Below are 22,654 nucleotides of genomic sequence, written 5' to 3'. Positions count from 1 at the left end.
GTAACATGTGTAGGTCACATAAACTTAAAATATCAAAGAATTTTACCTGTGGGGTGGATTGTTACATAAGCGATGAATTTCACCCAAAATAAAATAAAATAAACTGGCTTCATCTTGTCTCTAAAATACATCAGCAGTAACGAGTAATCAAAGGGATACTATCTAGGGTAAAAATCACCCTTAAATTGAGCGGTCAGTATTATACCAGTTGGCTTTGTGTTGCTATAGAGGTCCTATAATGGTGCCTTATACTTTCCCACCACTTTTTTTTTTTTTTGAGTTAGGCTTTTCTCCTAAATCTGTGGTTTGCGTTTATTTTTTGAAAGATTATTACTGTGAACTCCTAAGTGGTAGCCTGACAGTTCCAGCTGGCTCTTGTGCCCACTACGACCTCTATCTCCCCATTCTATATACTTTGGTTCTTAACTGTGCTCATTAATGTGGTATTGGACTGTGCCCTATCACTTCCTTTCTGAAATATTAACTTCTAATTCTTTCACTGTTTGTTTTTTAAAAAAATGTCCATTGCAATAGCACCGAGTCGTTCCAATCAGTTTTGTTACAAGCACATATAAAAATAGACTGTACCCTGAGAGCTAGCAGTACAAGTATAAGCAAGATTACTAGAAATAATTTTGGCTTTTGTGTAGGTCACAAATTGTTGAGTCTCAAAAGCTGAGAAATGTCCCTTCTGCGTTTACCTTTTAGAGATTCTTTAACCAGGTCTCCATTACACTTTTCTGTGTAATCCTTAATAATCACCTGTGTTTTCAGAAATAACTCATACATATTCTGTGCTATAGAAGCTGCTGTAGAGAAACCAGTAGAATGAAGGAAAAAAAAAGTAAATGGCTAGAGTGAGCTGAAATGTGGATAAAATGTTTTTTTCTGATATAGCAGGGTATATTGCTTTGAATATTCTATTACATGCAGCTGGCCATTTCAACATAAGAGCTGAGCCCGTCTTTCAGCACAATCATGTGGGGTTGGAGGAGCTGTTTAAATGCAGTTCTCCTGTTGGTCAGTGATCTCTCTGATTGGTTTTATTAAAGGGTTTCTATCTGTATTTCTGGGGAAGATATGGAGAGACTCTTTTTTTGATTTATGGCGGGGATTGGGGTAACGGAGATTTGTATTGACTTATCCTAGACTTGTAGAGGATGCTCCATTTTGTCTGTGACCTTAAGTACTTTGTGTGGGAAGGCCCTATGGGGAGGAGAGTAATATTTGCAATTTCTGAAGCCCAATACCTACCTGCCCCTCCAAAGCTATTTCTGGAATACTAGATGGTTTTGGTGGATAGAAGCATCCTTTAATTCATCTGTCTGACTACTTTTCTGATGTGAACTTTGCTATGCTTATCCATGTGTTTCTGATTGCCAGAGTGGATTATTTTAATTCACTTTACTTGGGGCTTCCCTTGAAGACCACTTGGAAACTGTGGTTAGAAGATGGTATAGTGGCCTGCTTTGGTAGGAAGGCTGATCATGAGTAGCACACTACACCAGTGCTGTGCAGATTTCACTCATGTTGAACACACCCTGATTTGCACCTGAAGGAGGTCTACAGTCAGTGAAAAGATATATCAAATATCCCTCAGTGCTACCAGTCAAGATAAAATTGTAATTAGCCGTTGCATAGTCTTTATAGTATGTAAATAGTTAACCAGCTGAATGCAGCAGAAGAATTATCCCAGCAGATGTGAAGGTTCATGTCTGCTTTCACTGAAAGTTAATAGCTGAACCTAGTGGTGTTTCTGGTATTCATGTTAGAAGATGAGAATATATAAAAGTTGAAGTAGGCATGGCTTGGGAAGGGTGCCCTGTAAGATAAGATGGATGAAGTGCCGGAAAGCTCTTTGAGTTAATGTTGTACATCTCATTAGCAGAGCTGGTTGGGAAATTTTTTTGAAGAAATGCTTTTTGTTGTTTGTTGGAAAATGTTGACTTGTTGAAACCAAAAAACTTGTGAAAAGAGATCTCGTATCTTCAACAGGACATGACTACCTCTACCTCTACCTCCACCTCCACCTCCACCCAATCAAAAGCATAGGTAGAAATTTGCAAGAAATAAAATATGCATCATTTTGGCACTTAACAAGGAATTTGTTATTTAGCTCAGACAACAATTCCAATGTGACAAAAATAAGGAGGTGGCAATGTTTTCTGAGCAAACTCAAGCAGCAGTGTTCATAGAGGAAGGCCATGTGATTGCAGGTTTAGGACTTGTAATACTATAGCGATGTCACCTTGTCAAGGGGAGAAAAGTGTGACTAGACAGTATGCATAATGTGTTACTTGAGATGTTGCTGTACATGTGTGTTTTAGGAAGTGTTAGAAAAACACTTAAGTGGTACTGGCTGGTAGTTGGAGCAAAAATCTGAACTAAATTCCAGTTATAGTGAAGAATCTGAAGTGGTAGGTTATTTTAACAGATACAGTGCTTTAAATTAGCTGTTGCCATCTGTTCTTCCCTAGCTGCTTATGCAGAAACCCCACAATAATTAAATCCAGTGAAAAATGAGGCAGATGACTAAAATGTACACTTCTAAAATGACAAGAAGTTGTGATTTCCCTGAAGGCGGGAGTTAGCGTGCGTACATGAGTAAGAAACAATTCCAATCAAATGTGTTGTTCAAAAACTGTTTTAGGAAACTGTTCTTACTTTATCCATAAGAGCACACATCCATTTTAGGGATTCCTTATCACAGTTGCAAGCAATATCTGAATAATTGAGAGCCTTTCCTGGCCATTGTTCTAGTTTTTCCTTCAGGTCATACTTTATCTGCATAATCACTTCCTGATCGGCATTCTCATCTTGCTCTGAGATTTAAGCGTCATTTCTATTATTTTGGCTCAGGGATCAGAATTACAGTACAAGCGCTTTTTTTTTTCAATGCACCCAAGCATGTTTTCTGTACACATTTTGCACCTTAAGTGTCTGGATCCTTGCTTTTAACAATAGAGCTAAGTAAATTAATCTCTTTAGTTCTTGTTCAGCATTATAGGAGGCTTTATACTCCATTGTGCGGTAAATGGAATGGGGAATGGCCAAAATATCACTCTTGACTTTGTTAAGCTTGCTGCTGCTTCGAGTGCTTGTTCATGTCAAGTCCAATCAGGTGTGTGTGCGCTGCATGCACGACAGCCAGAAGATTTTTCCCCTAGCAGCATCCATAAGTCGTGCCTTCATGGCACCCAATATAGGGCCCTGCCGACCCATCGCCCCCTCAGTTTCTTCTTACCATCAGTAATGGCTAGCTGGAACTTCCCTCACTCTTGCTTTTGCAAGAACATTAGCAGTGTCCTGTTGTTTGTATATAGTTAGTAGTAGTTTTTTGTTTTTGATAGTAGTAGTAGTAGTCTAAGTTTTCGTTGTGGGGGGTTACCTCCCCACCTCCCTGTTTCTCCCCCACCACCGGGGTATGCATCGGTCACCAGGATTCAAACCATGTGAAATCTGTGGAAAGTTGATGCCAAAAAGTGACCCGCACACTTCTTGTTTGAAGTGCCTTGGCGAGAGTCACCAAAAGGACAAATGCCGCATTTGTAAAGGGTTTCAGCCGAGGACCCTCAGGATCGTGAACAGAGACTCAGTTCTATCCTCATGGACGCAGTCCTCCACCCGCAATCCGACCTCGGGTCAGCAGAGCCCGTGCCAGTCGCTGCCTCCTCCGTGTGCAGCGCACTGGTGCCGATGCTGTGCGAGTCGGCTCCTAGAAAGGAGACTAAGGACTCCCGGCACCGACACGGCGCCAAACATAAGACTTTAGTAGGTGCTGATCTGTATCTCTGGTGCCCAGAAGAAAAAGAAGCAGGAAAGAGGGTGCTCTCCCCTACTAAGCCTAAGGAGACAGGAGCAGGGAGACCTCAACTCACGCAGCCTACTTCGGGCCCAGCAGCTCCAAGGGGCTCGTCAACTCCTGCCCCACAACGGGTCAAGTTGACTCCATCCCACTACTGCTCTCTGGACCATCAGGGCTGGGACATTCAACTCCCCTCCACTCCGGAGACTTTTGAGGCGGCCCAGGACCTCATCTGCCTGACGCCTCTGCCTTCTTCAGGGAGGGAAGAGGCACTGGTGTTAGCCAGGCCACCTAGTCCATCTAGAGGCAAGCAGGCTATGATGTCACACTGCTCCCCATCTCTGGCGTGCCACTTCCCAGCACCGGCCGCCCCCCGGGGGAACCACATGAGTCCCCAGAGGCTCAGCACTGCTGTTCAGCACCACCAGTATCGCGCCTCAGTGGTCTTTTTTCGGAGACCTCTGAGGCAGAGTCCTATTGTTCGGATAGGTCCAGCAACAGCAGGTCTAGATCTAGGTGACATGGCCAGTCTCCTCTGGTGCCGCAGCCACCTCAATGGCAACAACCCACTCAGTGGCCCTTTTGGACTCCCTGGGCTTACCGTCAGGTCCAGGGTCAGAGCCAGGCATCGAGATCCAGATCAGCGTTGATCGCGTTGGCATCCGTCGCCCCTGCACAGCTACTGGCATTGGATCCATCTTCAGTGATGACTCCTGCCTGCTGCTTTGGGTTCTGCATTGATGATCCCAGTGCCAACGGCACTGATGATCCCAGCACCAGCAGCCTCTGCTCCATCAGCACGCTAGCCCCATGAGCATCGCGACCCCCTGGGCACCGAGGACAGTGACCAGGACCATGGGCCAGTGTTTTCATCTTTGTCCTACCCAGATGAGGCCGTTGCAGGCATGTCAACGGCCCTGGCTTTGGAGGACAGCAGGGTTCTACAACAGTTGTTGCGCAGGGTGGCCCAGAACCTGGGGATCCAGGCAGAGGAGGTGGTAGAGGATGCGGATCCCATGGTGGATATCCTTTCCCCCTCTGGACCTTCGCATATTGCGCTGCCACTTATTAAAACTATAAATGAAACCACAAAAACTTTATGGCAGACCCCGGCCTCCTTGCCCCCCACAACAAGGAGGAATGAAAGACACTATTTCATCCCCTCAAAGGGCTACGAGCACTTGGAAACTCACCCTCCACCCGACTCCCTGGTGGTGAATTCTGCAAACCAAAGGGAGCACCAGGGATTTTAGGGACCCTCACCTAAAAACCAGGAGGCCAAAAAGGTTGACTTATTTGGGAGGAAAGTCTACTCCATCGTTGGTTTGCAGCTATGAATTGCAAACCAACAGGCCATCATTAGGAGATACTCCTTTAACACCTGCGGAGCGATGGCCAAGTTTTCTGAGCTGTTACCATCAGTCTCCCATTCTGAATTAAAGGCCTTGGTGGAGGAAGGCAAACTCATTTCTAGGGCCTCCTTGCAGGCAGCTCTTGATGGTGTGGATGCAGCCGCCCATACAAAGATTATGGCCATGAGGAGGTTCTCTTGGCTCCAGGTCTCTGGACTACCTAACAAAGTCCAGCAGACCATCCAAGATCTGCTCTTTGAAGGTCAGGCTTTGTTTTCTGAAAAGACAGACAGAAGACTGCATAGTTTAAAAGATTCGAGAACTATCCTCAAGTCCCTCGGTACACACATCCGCACCACACAATGCAGGCATTTCAGGACACAACCTCCTCTGCAGTTTTACCGGCAAAACCAACAGGACAGTTCCCAGAGGAGGAATAGGAGTGGCAGGAAGAGGCCGCACCTGTCCTCAGGCCAGGGCTCTGGCCATACCAAGCCTTCTGGGAGCCAGAAACAGGCCTTTTGAAGGCACGCATGAGGATGGCGTACAATATTGAGAACTGGATCTACCCCACCTTACCTTCTCGTCCCGATTATCCCCTTTCAGCCATGCATGGTCCCGTATCGCTTCGGACCGCTGGGTACTCCACACAGGAGAGAGGGGATACTCCATCCAATTCTGTGCCCTCCTATGACCCTTCCCTGTTCCTCTTCAGGGACCCCTTTCATGAGCAAGTCCTTATACAGGAAGTGCACTCGCTTCTTTTGCTAGGGGCAGTGGAAGAGGTTCCTCAGGAGCAGAAGGGCAAGGGCTTCTGTTTCCGGTATTTCTTAATACCGAAAGCCAAAGGCGGGTTCAGGCCCATCCTAGCTCTGCGAGAATTCAACAAGTTCATGAAGAAACTCAAATTCCGCATGGTCTCTTTGGCCCCCATCATCCCTTCACTGGATCCAGGAGACTGGTACGCTGCCCTCGACTTGAAGGACGCTTACTTTCACATAGTAATAACTCTGTCCCACAGAAAATACCTCAGGTTTGTGGTGAACAAGACCTACTACCAGTGCACAGTCCTTCCGTTCTCCCTGTCAGCGGCACCTCGAGTATTCACCAAGTGCATGGCAGTTGCGGGCGCTTTCCTGTGCAGGCGACAGGTACATGTGTTCCCATACCTCGACGACTGGCTGATCAAAGGCCGATCCAGGGCTCAGGTAGAGAGCCATCTTCATAAGTGCGTCTGTCGATGGCCTGCTACTGAATGAGGGCAAATCAAAGCTATCCACGGTTCAGAGGATAGAATTCGTAGGGGCGATAGTGGACTCGACACAGGCCAGGGCGTTCCTTCCCAAAGTAAGATTTTGAGCTCTCAGCGACATCATTTGAGGTCTAAATAAGTTCCCCACCACCACAGTACAGAACTGCCTGAAACTTCTAGGACACATGGCTGCTTGTACCTTCGTAGTACCTACGAAGCCAGACTCAGACTTGGACCTCTTCAGTCATGGCTAGCCTCAGTGTATCGGCCAGTCCGGGACAGTTTGGACAGGATTGTAACCCTGCCTCGTCTGGTACTCAACTCCCTCTTGCGGTGGCTCGATCCTCAGGTCATATGTGCAGGGGTACCCTTCACCAGCCATCCCTCTTGCTAATGACAGACGTGTCAGACTTGGGCTGGGGGGCACATTTGGGAGGCCTCTGGTCTCAGGTGGATCTCGCTCTACTCCTCAATGTCCGAGAGCTGAGAGCGGTGTGCCTGGCATGCCAGACTTTCCGAGCCCACCTAGCAGGGGGATGTGTATCAATCATGACAGACAACTCCATGGTGATGTTCTATATCAACAAACGTGTGTGTGCGTGCTCCTCTCCCCTTTGCCAGGAAGCCCTCATGCTATGGGACTTCTATGTAGAGCGCTCAATACATCTGCAAGCATCGTACCTCCCTGGAGTACAGAACGAGTTGGCGGACCATCTCAGCAGGTTGTTCCACGGCCACGAGTGGTCCCTTCTCCTGGATGTAGTGAACTCAATCTTCCATCAGCAGGGCTTTCCCCAGATAGACCTGTTCGCCACGCGACACAACAGGAAGTGTCAGCTATTCTGCTCCTTCCTGAATTGCAGCCTGGACTCCATCGCGGATGCGTTCCTCCTCCTATGGGGAGGCAGTTTCCTATGTGTTCCTGCCTGTCCCTCTCATTCACAAGGTGCTCCTCAAGATTCAGAGGGAACAAGCTTTGGTGATATTGGTAGCTCCAGCCTGGCCTCACCACCACTGGTACACATCACTCTTGGAAATGTCCATGGAAGCTCCCGTCACCTTGCCGCTCTTCCTGGACTTAACTCAGGATCATGGTCATCTGCAACATCCGAACCTCGAGTCACTCCACCTCACACAATGGAAGTTCCATGGCTGAACCCAGTTGAGCTTTCTTGCTCTGATCAAGTCAGACAAGTTTTTTCCTGGGCAGCAGGAAACCCTCCACGAGAGCTATCTACCTTGCTAAGTGGAAGAGATTTTCAATCTGGTCTGCACAGCACCATTCATCTGACGCTCTCCTCAGTTCCACTAATACTGGGCTGTGTTCTCCACCTCAAGGAGCAGGGACTGTCTGTGTCGTCAATAAGAGTTTACTTGGCTGCCATCTCTGCCTTCCATCCAGGAGCAGAGGGATGCTCAGTCTTTGCCAACCCGTTGGTCACCCATTTCCTTAAGGGTCTCGACAGACTATACCCGCAGGTCTGACAGCCTGTCCCGGCTTGGGACCTCAATTTGGTCCTATCCAAACTTATGGGGTTACCATTTTAGCTCTTGGTGACCTGTTCCCTGCTCGTGCTCTCTCTCTCTCATACAAGGGGGCATTTCTGGTAGGAATAACTTCACCTAGGAAGGTGTCTGAGCTCAGGGCCCTAACGTCAGAGCCCCCTTTACATTGTATTCCATAAGGACAAGGTTCAGCTCAGGCTTCACCTGGCTTTTCTCCTGAAGATTGTCTCCCAGTTCCACATCAACCAGGACATCTTCCTCCCTGTATTCTGCCCTACCTTCACTCGAGCATCAGGGAGCAGAGGCTTTACTCATTGGATGTCCACAGAGCGCTAGCCTTCTACATCGAGAGAGTGAAACCGTTCCGAAAGTCCGTCCAGCTATTCGTGGCAGTGGCGGACAGAATGAAAGGTCTTCCTGTCTCCTCTCAACGTATCTCATCATGGATCACGTCCTGCATTTGTGAGTGCTACAGCTTGGCAAGGGTGCCTGCTCCTTCGATCACTGCGCACTCCACCAGGGTTCAGACCTCTTCGATGGCGTTCCTGGCGCAGGTTCCCACCCAGGAAATCTGCAGAGCAGCGATGTGGTCCTCCATACACACTTTCACCGTGCTCTATGCAATCACCCAGCAGGCCAGAGACGATGTGGTCTTTGGAAGAGTGGTGCTCCAATCAGTGGAGGACTCTGACCCCACCTCCTGAACTTGGGCTTGTGAGTCACCTGATTGGAATTGACTTGAACAAGCACTCAAAGAAAAAACAGTGACTCACCTTCTCATAACTGTTGTTCTCCAGATGTGGTGTTCATGTCCATTCTAATACCCACTCTCCTACCCCTCTGTCAGAGTAGCCAGCAAGAAGGAATTGAGGGGGTGGCAGGTCGGCAGGACCCTGTATTGGGTGCTATGAAGGCGCGACTCCAGGGGGCTCCCAGGCCGACCCTACGGATGCTGCTAGGGGAAAAATCTTCCAGCCGTCATGCACACACCTGATTGGAATGAACATGAACAACGCATCTCAAAGAACAACAGTTACGAGACGGTGAGTAACCGTTTTTTCCTCACTTCGTTAAATGCAGTTTCACTTAATATCAACATGGCTATGCTGGAAAAACAACTTCAACCTAGACCAGTGGTTCTCGACCTATTTACTGCTGTGGGCCGCATATGTGGCCCACAACGTGTTATGTGGGCTGCATGCAATATTACCTCAATGGCCCTGAGGATGTCAAATGGGCCGTAGCTCTGGGCTGATTGGGCCCCAGGTTCAGAACCACTGACCTGGACGGTACCCTCTCCTGTCAATATCTTACTGATATGTATTTGCAATAAACTGATTGCAGCTCAGGTCTGAGGAGATTGTGCCAGTAGGTGCGGGGAGGGGGGCGCTGCTGCGGGCTTGGCGTGCTGTGCCAGTAGGTGCGGGGAGGGGGGCGCTGCTGCGGGCTTGGCGTGCTGTGCCCGTAGGGGGGGGGGCGCTGCTGCGGGCTTGGCGTGCTGTGCCCGTAGGGGGGGGGGCGCTGCTGCGGGCTTGGCGTGCTGTGCCCGTAGGGGGGGGGGCGCTGCTGCGGGCTTGGCGCGCTGTGCCCGTAGGTGCGGGGACGGGACGGGACGGGACGGGCGGGCAGGCGCTGCTGCGGGCGTGGCGCGCTGTGCCTGTAGCTGCCCAGAGACTAAGGTGGTGCTGAGCTATTAGTTACAATGCAGATCTATTTCTATGATCTGGCCTGACTTGTGTGTCTAGGGTACAGCTTTTTTACTAGAGTGACAGAGCTTCTGTTTTAAGTGGAAATTCGATCCCTGTTTGAAGTGTCTAATGTTAATTTTATCTTACAGCAGTTCAGTTTCCTTTTTTAAAAGGTATAAATTTTTTTGGCTACTCTTGGCCTTTTTTGGAAGGCTGTGTGGGGGATAGCCACTTCTCCAGAGGCTGCCAATGCAGAACAGCACAGGCAAAAGGAAGTGCTCTTCAGGTCTAGTTAGTGCTTGACTCCAGTCTTGTGCAAACAGATCTGTTCTTTTTGCAAGTAACTCTTAGGAGAGCCTCTTCAGTGGTTGTGACCATCCTTCATTGCTTTTTAAACTCACTTGAACAGCAGTACTGATATAACACAACACCACTTCCAGCAGTTTTGGGCTATATCTGGCTTCCATGTTGGTAGGTTATAGAAGTATCTTTGCTTTGATAGTTCTATGCTGCCTTCATCTTCAGTCAATGGACAGCAGGACTGGCATACATATAGTATCTCATAAAAATTGGCCAGGAAGTGAACTTTTTTTTCTGTACGTGGGAATCAACAAAACTCTAATAGCTGAGTTTCTAAACATGCTTTTCTATGAAAAAAGTTTAATCCACCCAAAGGCATCTAGATTTTGAGTCTGGAAAACTTTTTTTCTCACCCTTAATGCACTTGTGCAGTAGATAAAATTTTGGACCTCAAACATTGACTTTTTTGTTCAATATCTTTAACAATGTACAATGCCCAAAATTATTCCTGTTTTTTCCCCCCCTTTAAATACTTATTCTGTATAAATACCTTTAATGAAATGATTTTCCTGCTCAGTAATTTTTTTTTCTTCCTTTGCATTTTTAAAAATGTCTGCAGCATTGCTCGAGTGTTTTTTCTGTACTGGTCTACCCTTTAGTTGTAGGCCTAGGAGAAAATAGAAGTCCTAAAAGTGCTTCCAATTTATCCTCGTCCTTTAGCTCCCCCCTTCTTTGTGTCTGTACTAGTTTACGTCCTTCCTCCCTTCCCCACCGCCCCACAAGTACATATACTGATATGTGCTGCGGCAGTGCTTCACTTGAATCAGTTTAGACTTTTGTTTTTCATTTTGGTTGGGTTTTTTCTATTGCATGAATGAGCCAATGATCCATTGTAATAAGAGTAAAAGCAAAACTGCGATTGTGATCCTTGCTTACAATTAAATGTGCACACTGCATCGTAGCAAATGTATTAACATAGCGATGTCAACGACTTTGTGAAGCTTGCATAGCATTATACAAAAATCCATCAAAATGCACAACGCCATCTTGTTACTATTGCTGAGTCCAACAAATAGCGAGGGTGTGTGTTTCTAAAAAAAACAAACAACAAAACCCAGCATATTGGACAAGAGATGGGGTTAGTCTGATATTTTTGGCTTGTTAAAACAGTGACAATATAGTTTTATGGATTAACCATGGACAGGAATTTAGGAGGCCTGGGTATGCCACTTAATTTCTCTCTAGTTCCCCATCTCTTTTTGAATTGTTGAGGGTATGATAAATGTGTCTGCTTCACATGGGTGTCAGGTATTACACAGTTCTTTGTGTTACAAAGATTGTTTAGGTGCCAGTATAACTAACATTTCCCTTGTTACAAAACTAAGCTTTTTTCTCTCAATCCCCAAACTGGTTAACATGCACATTAAAAATACAGGCTCTGTAACTTGATTAAGCCTGATTTTAGGGTATAGCGTTCATGTCTGTGCACTGAAGTGATCTGTTCACATTATGACCATTTAAAATGGACACAGCAGCTGTGTTTAAATGTTTTATTTACTTTCCATTTTTGTGTGATACAGCCTTGTGGAAAAGCTTTTCCCTGTTGGCTGACTTTTTTTCCATGCGGTGAACTCTAATTTTCTTCCTTTTCTGTTTCTAATGATACAGAAATCAAATTGACTGACCTTGTTTTGAATGTGCACTAGCATTATTGATGTTGGCAGGAATGTGCCTGGGATCATTTTAATTGCTGCCAGTGAAGCAGTGGTGCCCTCTCCCTTAATAGCTTATCCCACAACATGGTGACTTTTCTTAATATTTCAGTGATAGAGTAGCAGTGGGTTTTTTCTTCCCACAAAGCTCAGGAAAATCTGGAGGGAATTGGCCTATGAGATTATAACATTTTTAAGGTAGGAGTAAGGTTTTGGGTTTAATATGATTGTGTCCTCTCAGTGAATATGGTTTAATTATTTTCTGTTGTAACACTAACAGATTTTGCTGACATTTTCCAGATCTACCATGGTGGCTACTTCTCATTCGCCAGAAAGCATTGATTGGCAAGCTTCCAGAAAGCCATGAAGTATGCAAAATAACCAAAATTGCAGTGATTCCGCTCTCTGAAACGGACCCTCAGGATCTGGAGTTGGAGGTATGATTTTAAAACCTTGAAAACATCTAATTTGAAATTCTTAGAGATACAAGGTATGTGAGGTAGTATCTTTTATTGGGCCAACATATCGCTTGGGATGCATAGGAAGCGACAGATGTTGGCATGGATGCCCATTGCCTCCACTCTGACATACAGTCCTACTTGCTTTTGTAATCATGACTCCTGCAGGAGTCCTTCATACACAAGCTTCCCTTAATGTGTCTGCCCCAGGACATTTCTAAAGGGGGACCTCTCAGAAATGAGGGAAAACTACAAATCAAATGCACCCTCAGACTGTATTAATTTTCACTGTAGGTTGGGAGGAAAAGAATCCAGAGTAATCTGATCAGATTGTCAGTCCCCTCAAATTCTGCAGAGGCCGAAGCTATTGGGGAGGCTTTTGTGTATGCCACAGAGGGGAAATTCACACCACCTTTAGGCTCAGGCTACCCTCCCTGCAGAGATATAGGGGGAGGATAGTGCCTATAAAGATATGATAATCAGGGGCTTCAGTGGGAAATGACTGACCGCCATTTTATTTAGTGTGTATGTTCATGCTTATTTTGAGGTTTGCAATAGGATATCTTCAGGACTGTAGAGCTTATGTTCTTGTTAGTAAGAAATGCTTTAGTCTAACAGATCCAGAATGTATTCTTTAAATGTCAATACAATTAAGGTGTGACTCTAGGCTTATAACTAACTGGGAAATAAAATCTTCTAAAGAATTATTCATTCAATAGTTCTGGAAAGTTGCTGTTGTGTGGCAAAGCACTCTTTCTGTCAGACCCCCTTGTTGGGGTCTGAGTGTGCTACTTCTACAACAGTATTAGCTCCTGCCTCCCAGAGTCTTATAGCAAGTTATGCAGCAATAGGAGTAGAACTGCATGAATATGTGCATCCAGTGTTGACAAACTTCCAACTAGGATAGTATCTGGTAACTATACTATTAATAATCACCCATCAATAATAAAATTTTCGCTCTTCTGTCACAAAAATTTGTGGAAGAAAACACCCAGATAATTGTCAAGGAATCTATATAGTTTATTCGGTTTCTTGGTAATCTGTAGTTGAGACTTGAAGATTACAAATAAAACTCTGTAGCCTTCTTCTTTTTTTTCTCCGTAATGAAATTTAAGATGATCACGTTATTTACCTCCATTCTAAACAAGAGATTATGGAAATAACTAATTGCTAACTATCAGAAAATCCCTGAAAAGACACCGATTTACTGAATTTTACAAAACGTAGTCTACATAAACAGGACCAGGATGTTTGTTTAAAAAAAAAAAAAAAGTGGGTGGACAGATGGCTCAATGAAATATATGGAGCCTTTCATATTTAGGACAGGGTTTTAATTTGGCAGAGGTCACTATTCACTGAACAGCAAAGTGGTTTATGTCAACTGGAAATTAAACTATTGTTTTTATGTTCCTACTTGAATAAGTGATATTGCTCTCATATCTAGTTATGAAAACTTGTTTTTGGCCTTCCCGATGTTTAAATTTGGATTTCTGTAAAAAGTTGTGTTCAGCACAATAACAATTCTCTGAAATAATCTGAGGTTTAGTGATTTCATTCGGACTTGTAGCATGAATAATTAATTAGTGCACGGATGACAGTTAACGGATAATAAATTTATGTTCTGCAAAATAAATGAATTTTGTAAGCCTTTGATTCAGTCGTAACTGTCAGACATAAATGTATAAAGTGTTTGAGGGTATGTCTACACTGGCAGAGTTACAGCGCCTCTCAGCAGCGCTGAAGAGAAACCACTGTTGTGTGTTCACACTGTCAGCTGCTTGCGCAATAGCATGTTCACACTCATGGCACTTGCAGCGGTATTCAGAGTGGTGAACTCTGGACAGCTATCCCATAGAGCATCTCTTCTTCTTCTGCCACTAAGAGTTGTGGGAAGACGGAGGGGGTCGCGGGGCATCCTGGGTTCTGTCCCAGTGCCCTGTGATGCATTGCTTCGTATCCCAGTAATCCCTGTGCTTCTGTTCGCATTTTTGGCACTATCTTTCAACGGTTTGTATACTGAATGCTCAGCCTCTTCGGTCTGCAGGAATGGATTCGGCACTATTGACAAGTATGCTGCTTGCTCTGACTAACCCATCATGAGTGGCAGTGGCGTTATTCCTTAAACTACAAAGGCAAGAGGAGTGTGACATTAATCTCTCCACGGGTAGTAGCTACGACACGAGATTGCTTGTGGCATTCACGGAGGTGCTGACCACAGTGGAACGCTGCTTTTGGGCTCAGGGAAACAAGCACTGTGGTTGGATCACATCGTCATGCATGTCTGGGATGATGAGCAGTGGCTGCAGAACTTTCGGATGAGGAAAGCCACATTCATGGGACTGTGTGATGAACTCACGCCAGCCCTGCGGTGCAAGGACACGATAATCTTGGAATTTTATAATTTAAAACTTATTGCCAGTCTAAAGATACAATTAAACAGATATGCTAGAAGGTGTATGAACTTACCATCCTTTTACTTTCTGCTTTTTCTCTTTCTGTAATATGGTGATTAGTACCTTTTGGTTTGTTCAAGGTAAATAGAATTGAAGAGCTGGACTAATGAATCTTTGGTAATTACTTACAGATGCCTATGGACGGATTTACATTCTGTCCTCTGGGGAGGCAGAGAGAAGTAAAAGTAACTGTTGGTGTGCCATGTCAAAGGCAAAGATGAGGACAGAGGGGGGAGAGTGCCTTAGAACGGTTCAGTAGTCGATGAAAGAACCAAGGTGTACAAGGTTCCATAAGTGTAATTCCTCTCCTTACTGATACACATTGGTATTTTAGGATTAAAAATATTTGTGTATAAATAGAAAATGAAACTCTCATGTATTGTATTCACAGTTCTTTAACTGTATCATTTTAAAAGTAAGACATAATTTGAAGTCCTTTTCTGAAGACACAATCTAAAAAGGTGAATGCACTTAACAGGAAAAAAATGACTTCTGTTTTATCTACCAAACACAAGAGAAATTAGGACAGAACTGTAGAATTATGCACTGGTATGGTAATAAGTAAGAAATATTGAGTTTAGGAGTGAATGACTTGAATCTTGCAGAATTATCTATGGAAGTACTGCTATTAACTAGTAATTCCCTGTTTAAAAAAGAATTTATTCAGCAATTTAAAATATCAGTCTGACTTCCAAAGACTAGCATAACAATTAACAGAGCTTTTTATGATCCATGTTTGTATTGTTTAGTGGCAGTTCAGTATTGACAGGCATTCTTTGCGGGAGCATGCTTGTATTGTACATGTCAAAATACTTGGTTTGATGTGTGTCACCTTTTTTATTATGGGTATAAGTAGTTACGGCGGTGACACATTATAAAGCATGCAATTAACACAGCAAGAAGTAGATGGAAAGATGTAAATACTTCTTTTATTGTTGAACTTGTATTTAATCTGATGAAGATATTAGCCTTATTTTTAATCTTACTGAGAGTCTAAGTACATGTTAATGAAATCTAATTTTATTTAAATTTTATTTATAAATAAAAATTGCTGTTGGGACAAATGTTAAGTATCAACTTTAACTGACACAGTATTTTTATTATTTAGCTCTGTAAAAAGCATCACTTTGGGATAAATAAGACAGAGAAGATTACACAGTCTCCAGATGACTCTAAATTTCTACTCAAGACCTTTACTCAAATTAAATCAAATGTATCTGCATCAAATAAAAAGAAGGTGAGGATTTGCTGTTTTATTTGTGATTTTTCAAAGCATTTTTGATTTAGTGATTTGAAGGCTGTGGTGGATAACCAGAGTAACATAATACACCCTGTAAAGAAAACCAGTAAATGACCTAGAATTATGTAGTATATAACACAAAGAAAACAAGTTGACTTCCATCCTGAGTGTTTCATTTTAGTCCTCATGCTCATTCATTTGATTTTATGTAATATAGATTTTCAGAAGATGAGGCCATAGCATTAAAGGTTTAACTGTTACAGATTTATATTCACTTAGAATGGAAAGTACACTTGAAGGGTTCTCCTGGTGAAGTGGAGTTAATAGAGATATTTTTCATCTTTATAAAACAATACTAGTTGCTAACGCTGTAATAAAGAGAAAAATTATGCATACAAAACATTCTTCTATCTTATAACCCTAGTCATAAAGTCACCATCTTGAAACAAAATTCGTGAGGGAATGATGGAACAGAGCGGAGGTCTGTAGATATTGCAAAAAGGAGTACTGGTGGCACCTTAGAGACTAACAAATTTTTTTGAGCATAAGCTTTTGTGAGCTACAGCTCACTTCATCGGATGCATGTAGTGGAAAATACAGTGGGGAGATTTTATATACACAGAGATATTGCCTAATTCATTTCAGGAATTTCAGTTTCCAGCAAAGTAGAAAAACAATTCAGCTTTTCACCTGGAAAGTAGCCTGAAAAGAATACAAACACTTCAAATTATTTTTGGATTTGTGTACCTAGTGGATGAGAGATGAAGCTTTCTCCAAACTCTGTAGAAAGAAATCTGAAGTGACACTGAGGAACTAAATCTAACAAACTATAGCACATGTGTACATACTGTTTGCTATACAACAAGCTAGTTTCACTAACTTTAGCACTTCAGAATCCTTCTCTAGATGATCCCCATGATCTACTAAAACTGTATTTCTACATCCACTCTTGTATCTAGTGCTTTTTTAGTTTTGTTCTTAAATCCTGACTGGAACAGAAAAAAACTAGAGGTGACTAAGTTTGAGACGTTTGAAAAAACAGTCTGTGACATCACACACAGTAAAATCTCTTCTTTATGCTTTTAAATAACTTTAAAAGTTAAAGGGACAGCATGGTTATTAATGCATTTATTTTTGTAATCACCTGTTATTTATTGCAAGGTCTCTGCAGTCTGACCTGGCTGGTATGTGGTTTCTCCCAATAATTATTCCTAAATGTTGGGGTCCTTCCATAGAACCCAGATGATAGGATTGACTTAAAGGGAGGGTCCCCTATGTATTTGTGGTAGGTGTGTCCAAGTCCTCACATGTTAACTGATAAATTTTGATAACTTGAAAACTTTAGATTTTAAAAACAGGTGCTTCCATTTTTTTTATATTTGAGGAGATTGCAGAACAATGTTTTGTGGTAGTTGGACATATGCTTTTAGGCTGATGTTAAACTCTCATAGAGATAGTGCTACAAAGAATGTTCTGTTGAATTCTATCCTATAATGAAGTGTATATACACATTCAACATTTTTTTAGGGGAACTAGACGGAGGCTTAATCTTGAATCAGTATTTAGATTTTTTTTTTTAACTTATGGTATGTGTTCTCTGTTTCATACAAGTACCTCAAAGCCACTTTTTTCTTCTATAAAAGATTTTGGTTTGGCTCTTGAATCTGTGGAGTTGGTATTTTTATCACGTTTGAACAAGGTGTTAGCACTTTGAAGCTTGATAATGTAATCAGCCAGTTATTGATAGTAACAATACGTAAAGAGCAAATAAAAAGAGACTCTTCATAAAAGACTTAATGTTTTGAGTGTGATCTCTAGGAAGATTTTCCTTGTGGCAAATTATGCTTTCGAAAAGAATGTGCTTGATATTTTGGGGGGTTTGCATTTTTGAGGCACCAGTGGAGAACAGGTTGATTCATGGATGATATCTAAGTTAAACAGTTTTCACATGTGAAATAGAGAAATGTTTCATCAAAGAACAGATGAGTTGACAGTGTTTGCTTTTATAATGCAAACCTGTTTAAAAAGTTTATTTCTGAAAACGTTTGATAAACAATCATAGCTTTATACCATGGCATTTTATCTATCAATGTCCTCTACCTTTTCTTCCCTTGTGCATTTTTTCCAGTAAAGTTAAATACATATTTTTAATAACTTGTCGTTCTTGATACTGATCGGGATATAATTTAAATATTATTAGTTTTGTATTGCTGTAGTACCTGGTAGCCCCAACAGCTTGCACCCTGTTGCCCCAAATAGTTAACAATAAGAACATAGGACTGCAAGGGAGCTCCTGGATCATCAAGTTCAGTCCCCTGCTATCGCAGGCAACCACGTTATATAATCCTGTTCGTAAAGATTCGGTTCCATCTTAAAACGGGTTAGCTCTTGTGCCCTCACTACTCCTATTGGAAGGCTGTTCCAGAACCTCACTCTGTTGATGATTAGAAACAGTCTTCTAATTTCCAGCGTAAATTTACTCATGGCCAATCTAAATAGACAAGAAAAGAAAAGGGGATGGGGAGGAGGGGAAGGTTTATGATATACGAAATAGTGGTTTGCAAGCCTTGAGTTAGTTCCACAATGGAAAAAAAAAATGTTGGAGGTGAGGTTGGGCAGGGGATGGTAGGAGTGGAATACCTAAACCGAAAGGCAAAGGAAGGGGGAGTGAGGAGAAGATGAGTGGGGAATTCCATGAAATCTCCAAGGGGTTTTGCTTTCGACTTTATATGGAAGATGCTTGGATACTGTGGTGATGTGTGACAGTATCAAACCCAGAGACAGAGGGAGGGAAGGACTGAGAGTGGCGTGGAGGGAAGTGGGGGTAAGAAACTGTGTCTGTGGGTGAGTGAGAGAGAGTGTGCGGGGGGGGGGGGGGGGAGCAGTAGCAAGCAGCGAATCAGTAAAAGGGAAGAGCATTTCTAAACAAGACATACAAGTGTTGCATTTAATTTACCTCAATGATCACATGTGTTAGGGCCCAAAACTTCAGTGTCACGATTATAGGTAGGCTTGGAAAGATTAGATTTTTGTATTGGTAAATGTCGATTTTACTATACACACAAACAAACAAAAATTCCCATAGATGATGACTGCAATTTATGGGTAGGCGAAGTAAGAAAAATGCAGCTTGAGAACTTACTAATGTTTGATATAAGGATATTTCCTTTGACATTTGATGTTGACAGTTTGTGTTTTAACACCTATAAAGCTTTAACTTCTTAAATCTACTATGATTAAATAATTGTCTGACCCCCATAGTTTCCAGGAACTGGGAAAACTTAAATTGATAAATAAAGCTTAAAACAAACATTTGTTAGTGTCAAAATTATAACAAAATGAAAATAAAATTCTGCCAAGCCTAATTACAGGATAAGACATTTCTTCAGTCATTTTCTTGACTTTCTTTTCCTGGGTATACTACCTGTTAAGGTGACGAGTGTCTTGTCTCCTGAAACCATATCCAAGCTGCACCTATCCTGGAGCTTCCATAGTCTGGCAAGCAGCTTTCTTACATTAATTCATTTATTTTTCCTTTTAATTTCACAGTTTGTATGTGAGAGGGGTGATAAATGATAGTTTATTTTGAGTCCTTTAGCTGCTAATCTAATTGAAGGTGATAGCTTGATTGGTCATTAGAAAACACTTCATAATCTCCAGTGTAAAAATCGGGCAACTCTTTTTTTTTTTTTTCTGTAGTTTGTCCTCTCCTCTCTCTTGCAGCCATTCCCCACCTCCACAGTAAGCAGCAAATGTATTTAATTTGTCATGGAAGTAAGTCCCCACTCCCTCTTCTTGTTGAAGGCCGCATTGCTCAGAATGGCTATAGCAAAGGGCAGTGTGTGTGGGGGGGAGAATTCACAATGTTTCACACCCCCACTCCCAGAGCTCAGTCTGACTTAATTGGCTGAAACACTCAAGGAGGAGAGTTTCAGCCCCTTGCTTAGCACTAACTTTCAACTGAAGGTGAGATTCTACTGGTAAAGTATATCTACTCAGTTGTACGTTCAGTGTTTTAAGCCCTGCTCTCTTTCTGTGAGTAACATAATAAAAATGTGTATGTTTATAAGCCGAGGTGTTAACATTGAGTTTAAATGTTTAGAAGAACCAAATGGTGGAATGTAAAGATGTACATCAATAATGATAAGGAATACTTGTGGCACCTTATAGACTAACAAATTTATTTGAGCAAAAGCTCTTGTGAGCTACAGCTCACTTCATCAGATGCATACAGTGGAAAATACAGTGGGGAGATTTTATATATACCGAGAACATGAAACAATGGGTGGTTACCATACACACTGTAATGAGAGTGATCAGATAAGGTGAGCTACTCCAGCAGGAGAGAGAAAAAAACAAAACCTTTTTATAGTGATAATCAATGTGGGCCATTTCCAGCAGTTGACAAAAATGTGAGAGGAACAGTATGGGGGGAAAATAAACATGGGAAAATAGTTTTACTTTGTGTAATGACACATCCACTCCCTGTCTTTATTCAAGCCTAAGTTAATTGTATTCAGTTTGCAAATAAATTCCAGTTCAGCAGTCTCTTGTTGGAGTCTGTTTTTTGAAGTTTTTTGTTTGAAGAATTGCCACTTTTAGGTCCTGTAATCAAGTGACCAGAGAGATTGAAGTGTTCTGCAACTGGTTTTTGAATGTTATAATTCCTGACATCTGATTTGTGTCCATTTATTCTTTTACGTAGAGACTGTCCAGTTTAGCCAATGTACATGGCAGAGGGGCATTGCTGGCACATGATGGCATATATCACGTTGGTAGATGTGCAGATGAACCAGCCCCTGATGTTGTGGCTGATGTGATTAGGCCCTATGATGGTGTCCCCTGAATAGATATGTGGACACAGTTGGCAACGGGCTTTGTTGCAAGGATAGGTTCCTGGGTTAGTGTTTTTGTTGTGTGGTGTGTAGTTGCTGGTGAGTATTTGCTTCAGGTTGGGGGGCTGTCTGTAAGCAAGGACTGGCCTGTCTCCCAAGATCTGTGAGAGTGATGGGTCGTCCTTCAGGATAGGTTGTAGATCCTTGATGTTGCGCTGGAGAGGTTTTAGTTGGGGGCTGAAGGTGATGGCTAGTGGCGTTCTGTTGTTTTCTTTGTTGGCCCTGTCCTGTAGTAGGTGACTTCTGGGTACTCTTCTGGCTCTGTCAGTCTGTTTCTTCACTTCAGCAGGTGGACACTGTAGTTGTAAGAATGCTTGATGGAGATCTTGTAGGTGTTTCTTTGTCTGAGGGGTTGGAGCAAATGCGGTTGTATCGTAGAGCTTGGCTGTAGACAATGGATCGTGTGGTGTGGTCTGGATGAAAGCTGGAGGCATCTAGGTAGGCATAGCGGTCAGTACGTTTCCGGTATAGGGTGGTGTTTATGTGACCATCGCTTATTAGCACCGTAGTGTCTAGGAAGTGGATCTCTTGTGTGGACTGGTCCAGGCTGAGGTTGATGGTGGGATGGAAATTGTTGAAATCATGGTGGAATTCCTCAAGGGCTTCTTTTCCATGGGTCCAGGTGATGAAGATGTCATCACGATTAATAACAATGTGGGCCATTTCTATTGGTGGCCTTGTATGGTATTTAAAAGCCACCACTTACTTCACAATATTTAAAAATAATCTACTTTTTAAAACATTTATTTCGAGAGTACAGTAAAATTGTGGACTTTTTCAGATGTTTGCCCTAGAAAAGTGTGATTGAAAATACAAATTTCCATTTTTGCTTAGGACTAATATCTGAAGAGCACTGGTTATTGATAAGTGTAACTCATGGAAAAATTTCATTCAATAACTTCTAGCTCTTTTGCACATGCAAGACCCCATGAATGATTCTGCGGTAGTGCAAGTGACCCCATAATTTCAGTTTGGCTAGATGCCACATATTTGTGTTCTCTGAGTCAGATAATTAAAATGTCCAATTTCTTGCCATCATTAAGATCGTCCACTTGCTGTTTTGCCTTGCTACAGTTTTTCTGGACATTCCCTTCTTACAAGATGGGGTTCAGTGGATTTCTTGTCTGCTGCCCTTAAAATGAGAATGGGAGGCAGCAAGAGAGACTTTGTTGGCAATTCAAGGTAGCAAAAATGAGTGGCTTGCTCAGCTGGTCCTTTTTTCTAAGAAGTGTGGGCAGAAGAGACTGAGCTGGAGATGGTTGCCATCTACTGCTTCTGCATGGCTTAGGGAACTATGTAGTAAGAGAGTAAGATGGCTGTTATGTGTGGCCCTAAACTCATCTGTTTCTTCATGATTTAAGGACCTCAGCTGAAAACTGCTTCCTCATGTTCTCAAGATAATTCTTTTAGCACAATTTGTTCTCCCTTCCTCAGCCCATTTGCCTTTGTGGCCACACAGCCCCAAAACACACAGCACCCAGATTGGAGTAGCATTCCTCTCTTACAAAGACAATAATAGGGATTGTTAGGAATTTACATTGTGGTGCATTTCTAGAACTTTTTCATTTGAGCTGAAATATGTTGGAATGAACATTGTGGAATGATTCTCACTTTGGCGCAGAATCCAGTTTAGCTTTGCTGAATAAATCCAAGGGGCATAGGGCATTTTCATTTACTAATTTGCTTGTTTTATTACAGTCAGCTATATAATATTACCTCAGCATCTGCAGCATTTTGCTGTAGCAACAAGGCCTTTCTAAGTGCAAGAGATGCTTATCCATCTTATCCATTTATTTTTGTTCTGCTCATGATCATGAGAGGAAGAATCTTTCACAAGCATCTCTCTCCCTCAGTCAGTTTTGTCTTTGAACATCCTTCTGAAGAATCCATAATAAAATAGCTTAAATCACCAAAATTATTCCAGGTGAGATCCCTAACTTTTATAGCTGTGACTGTGACTGCTTTCTTGATAAGTGCCTGTTGGTGTGTCGTC

The 22,654-nt window shown here is 42.7% G+C and overlaps 1 protein-coding gene across 2 annotated transcripts in view; it reads left to right on the top strand.

Annotated features, from left to right (window-relative positions):
- Positions 1 to 22,654, top strand: part of INPP5F (inositol polyphosphate-5-phosphatase F) — a 103,978-nt gene that overhangs the window by 45,120 nt on the left and 36,204 nt on the right. For both annotated transcript variants that reach the window (XM_074959242.1, XM_074959243.1), the window contains exons 3-4: positions 11,916 to 12,052; positions 15,635 to 15,763. In XM_074959242.1, the coding sequence (XP_074815343.1) occupies positions 11,916 to 12,052; positions 15,635 to 15,763 (266 nt within the window). The remainder of the gene's footprint in view (positions 1 to 11,915; positions 12,053 to 15,634; positions 15,764 to 22,654) is intronic.

Source organism: Natator depressus, chromosome 7, assembly GCF_965152275.1.
Source record: "Natator depressus isolate rNatDep1 chromosome 7, rNatDep2.hap1, whole genome shotgun sequence".
NCBI classification, from domain to species: Eukaryota; Metazoa; Chordata; order Testudines; family Cheloniidae; genus Natator; species Natator depressus.
The sequence above is the reverse complement of the archived record's forward strand: the minus strand, read 5'-3'. Positions and strand labels throughout refer to the sequence as shown.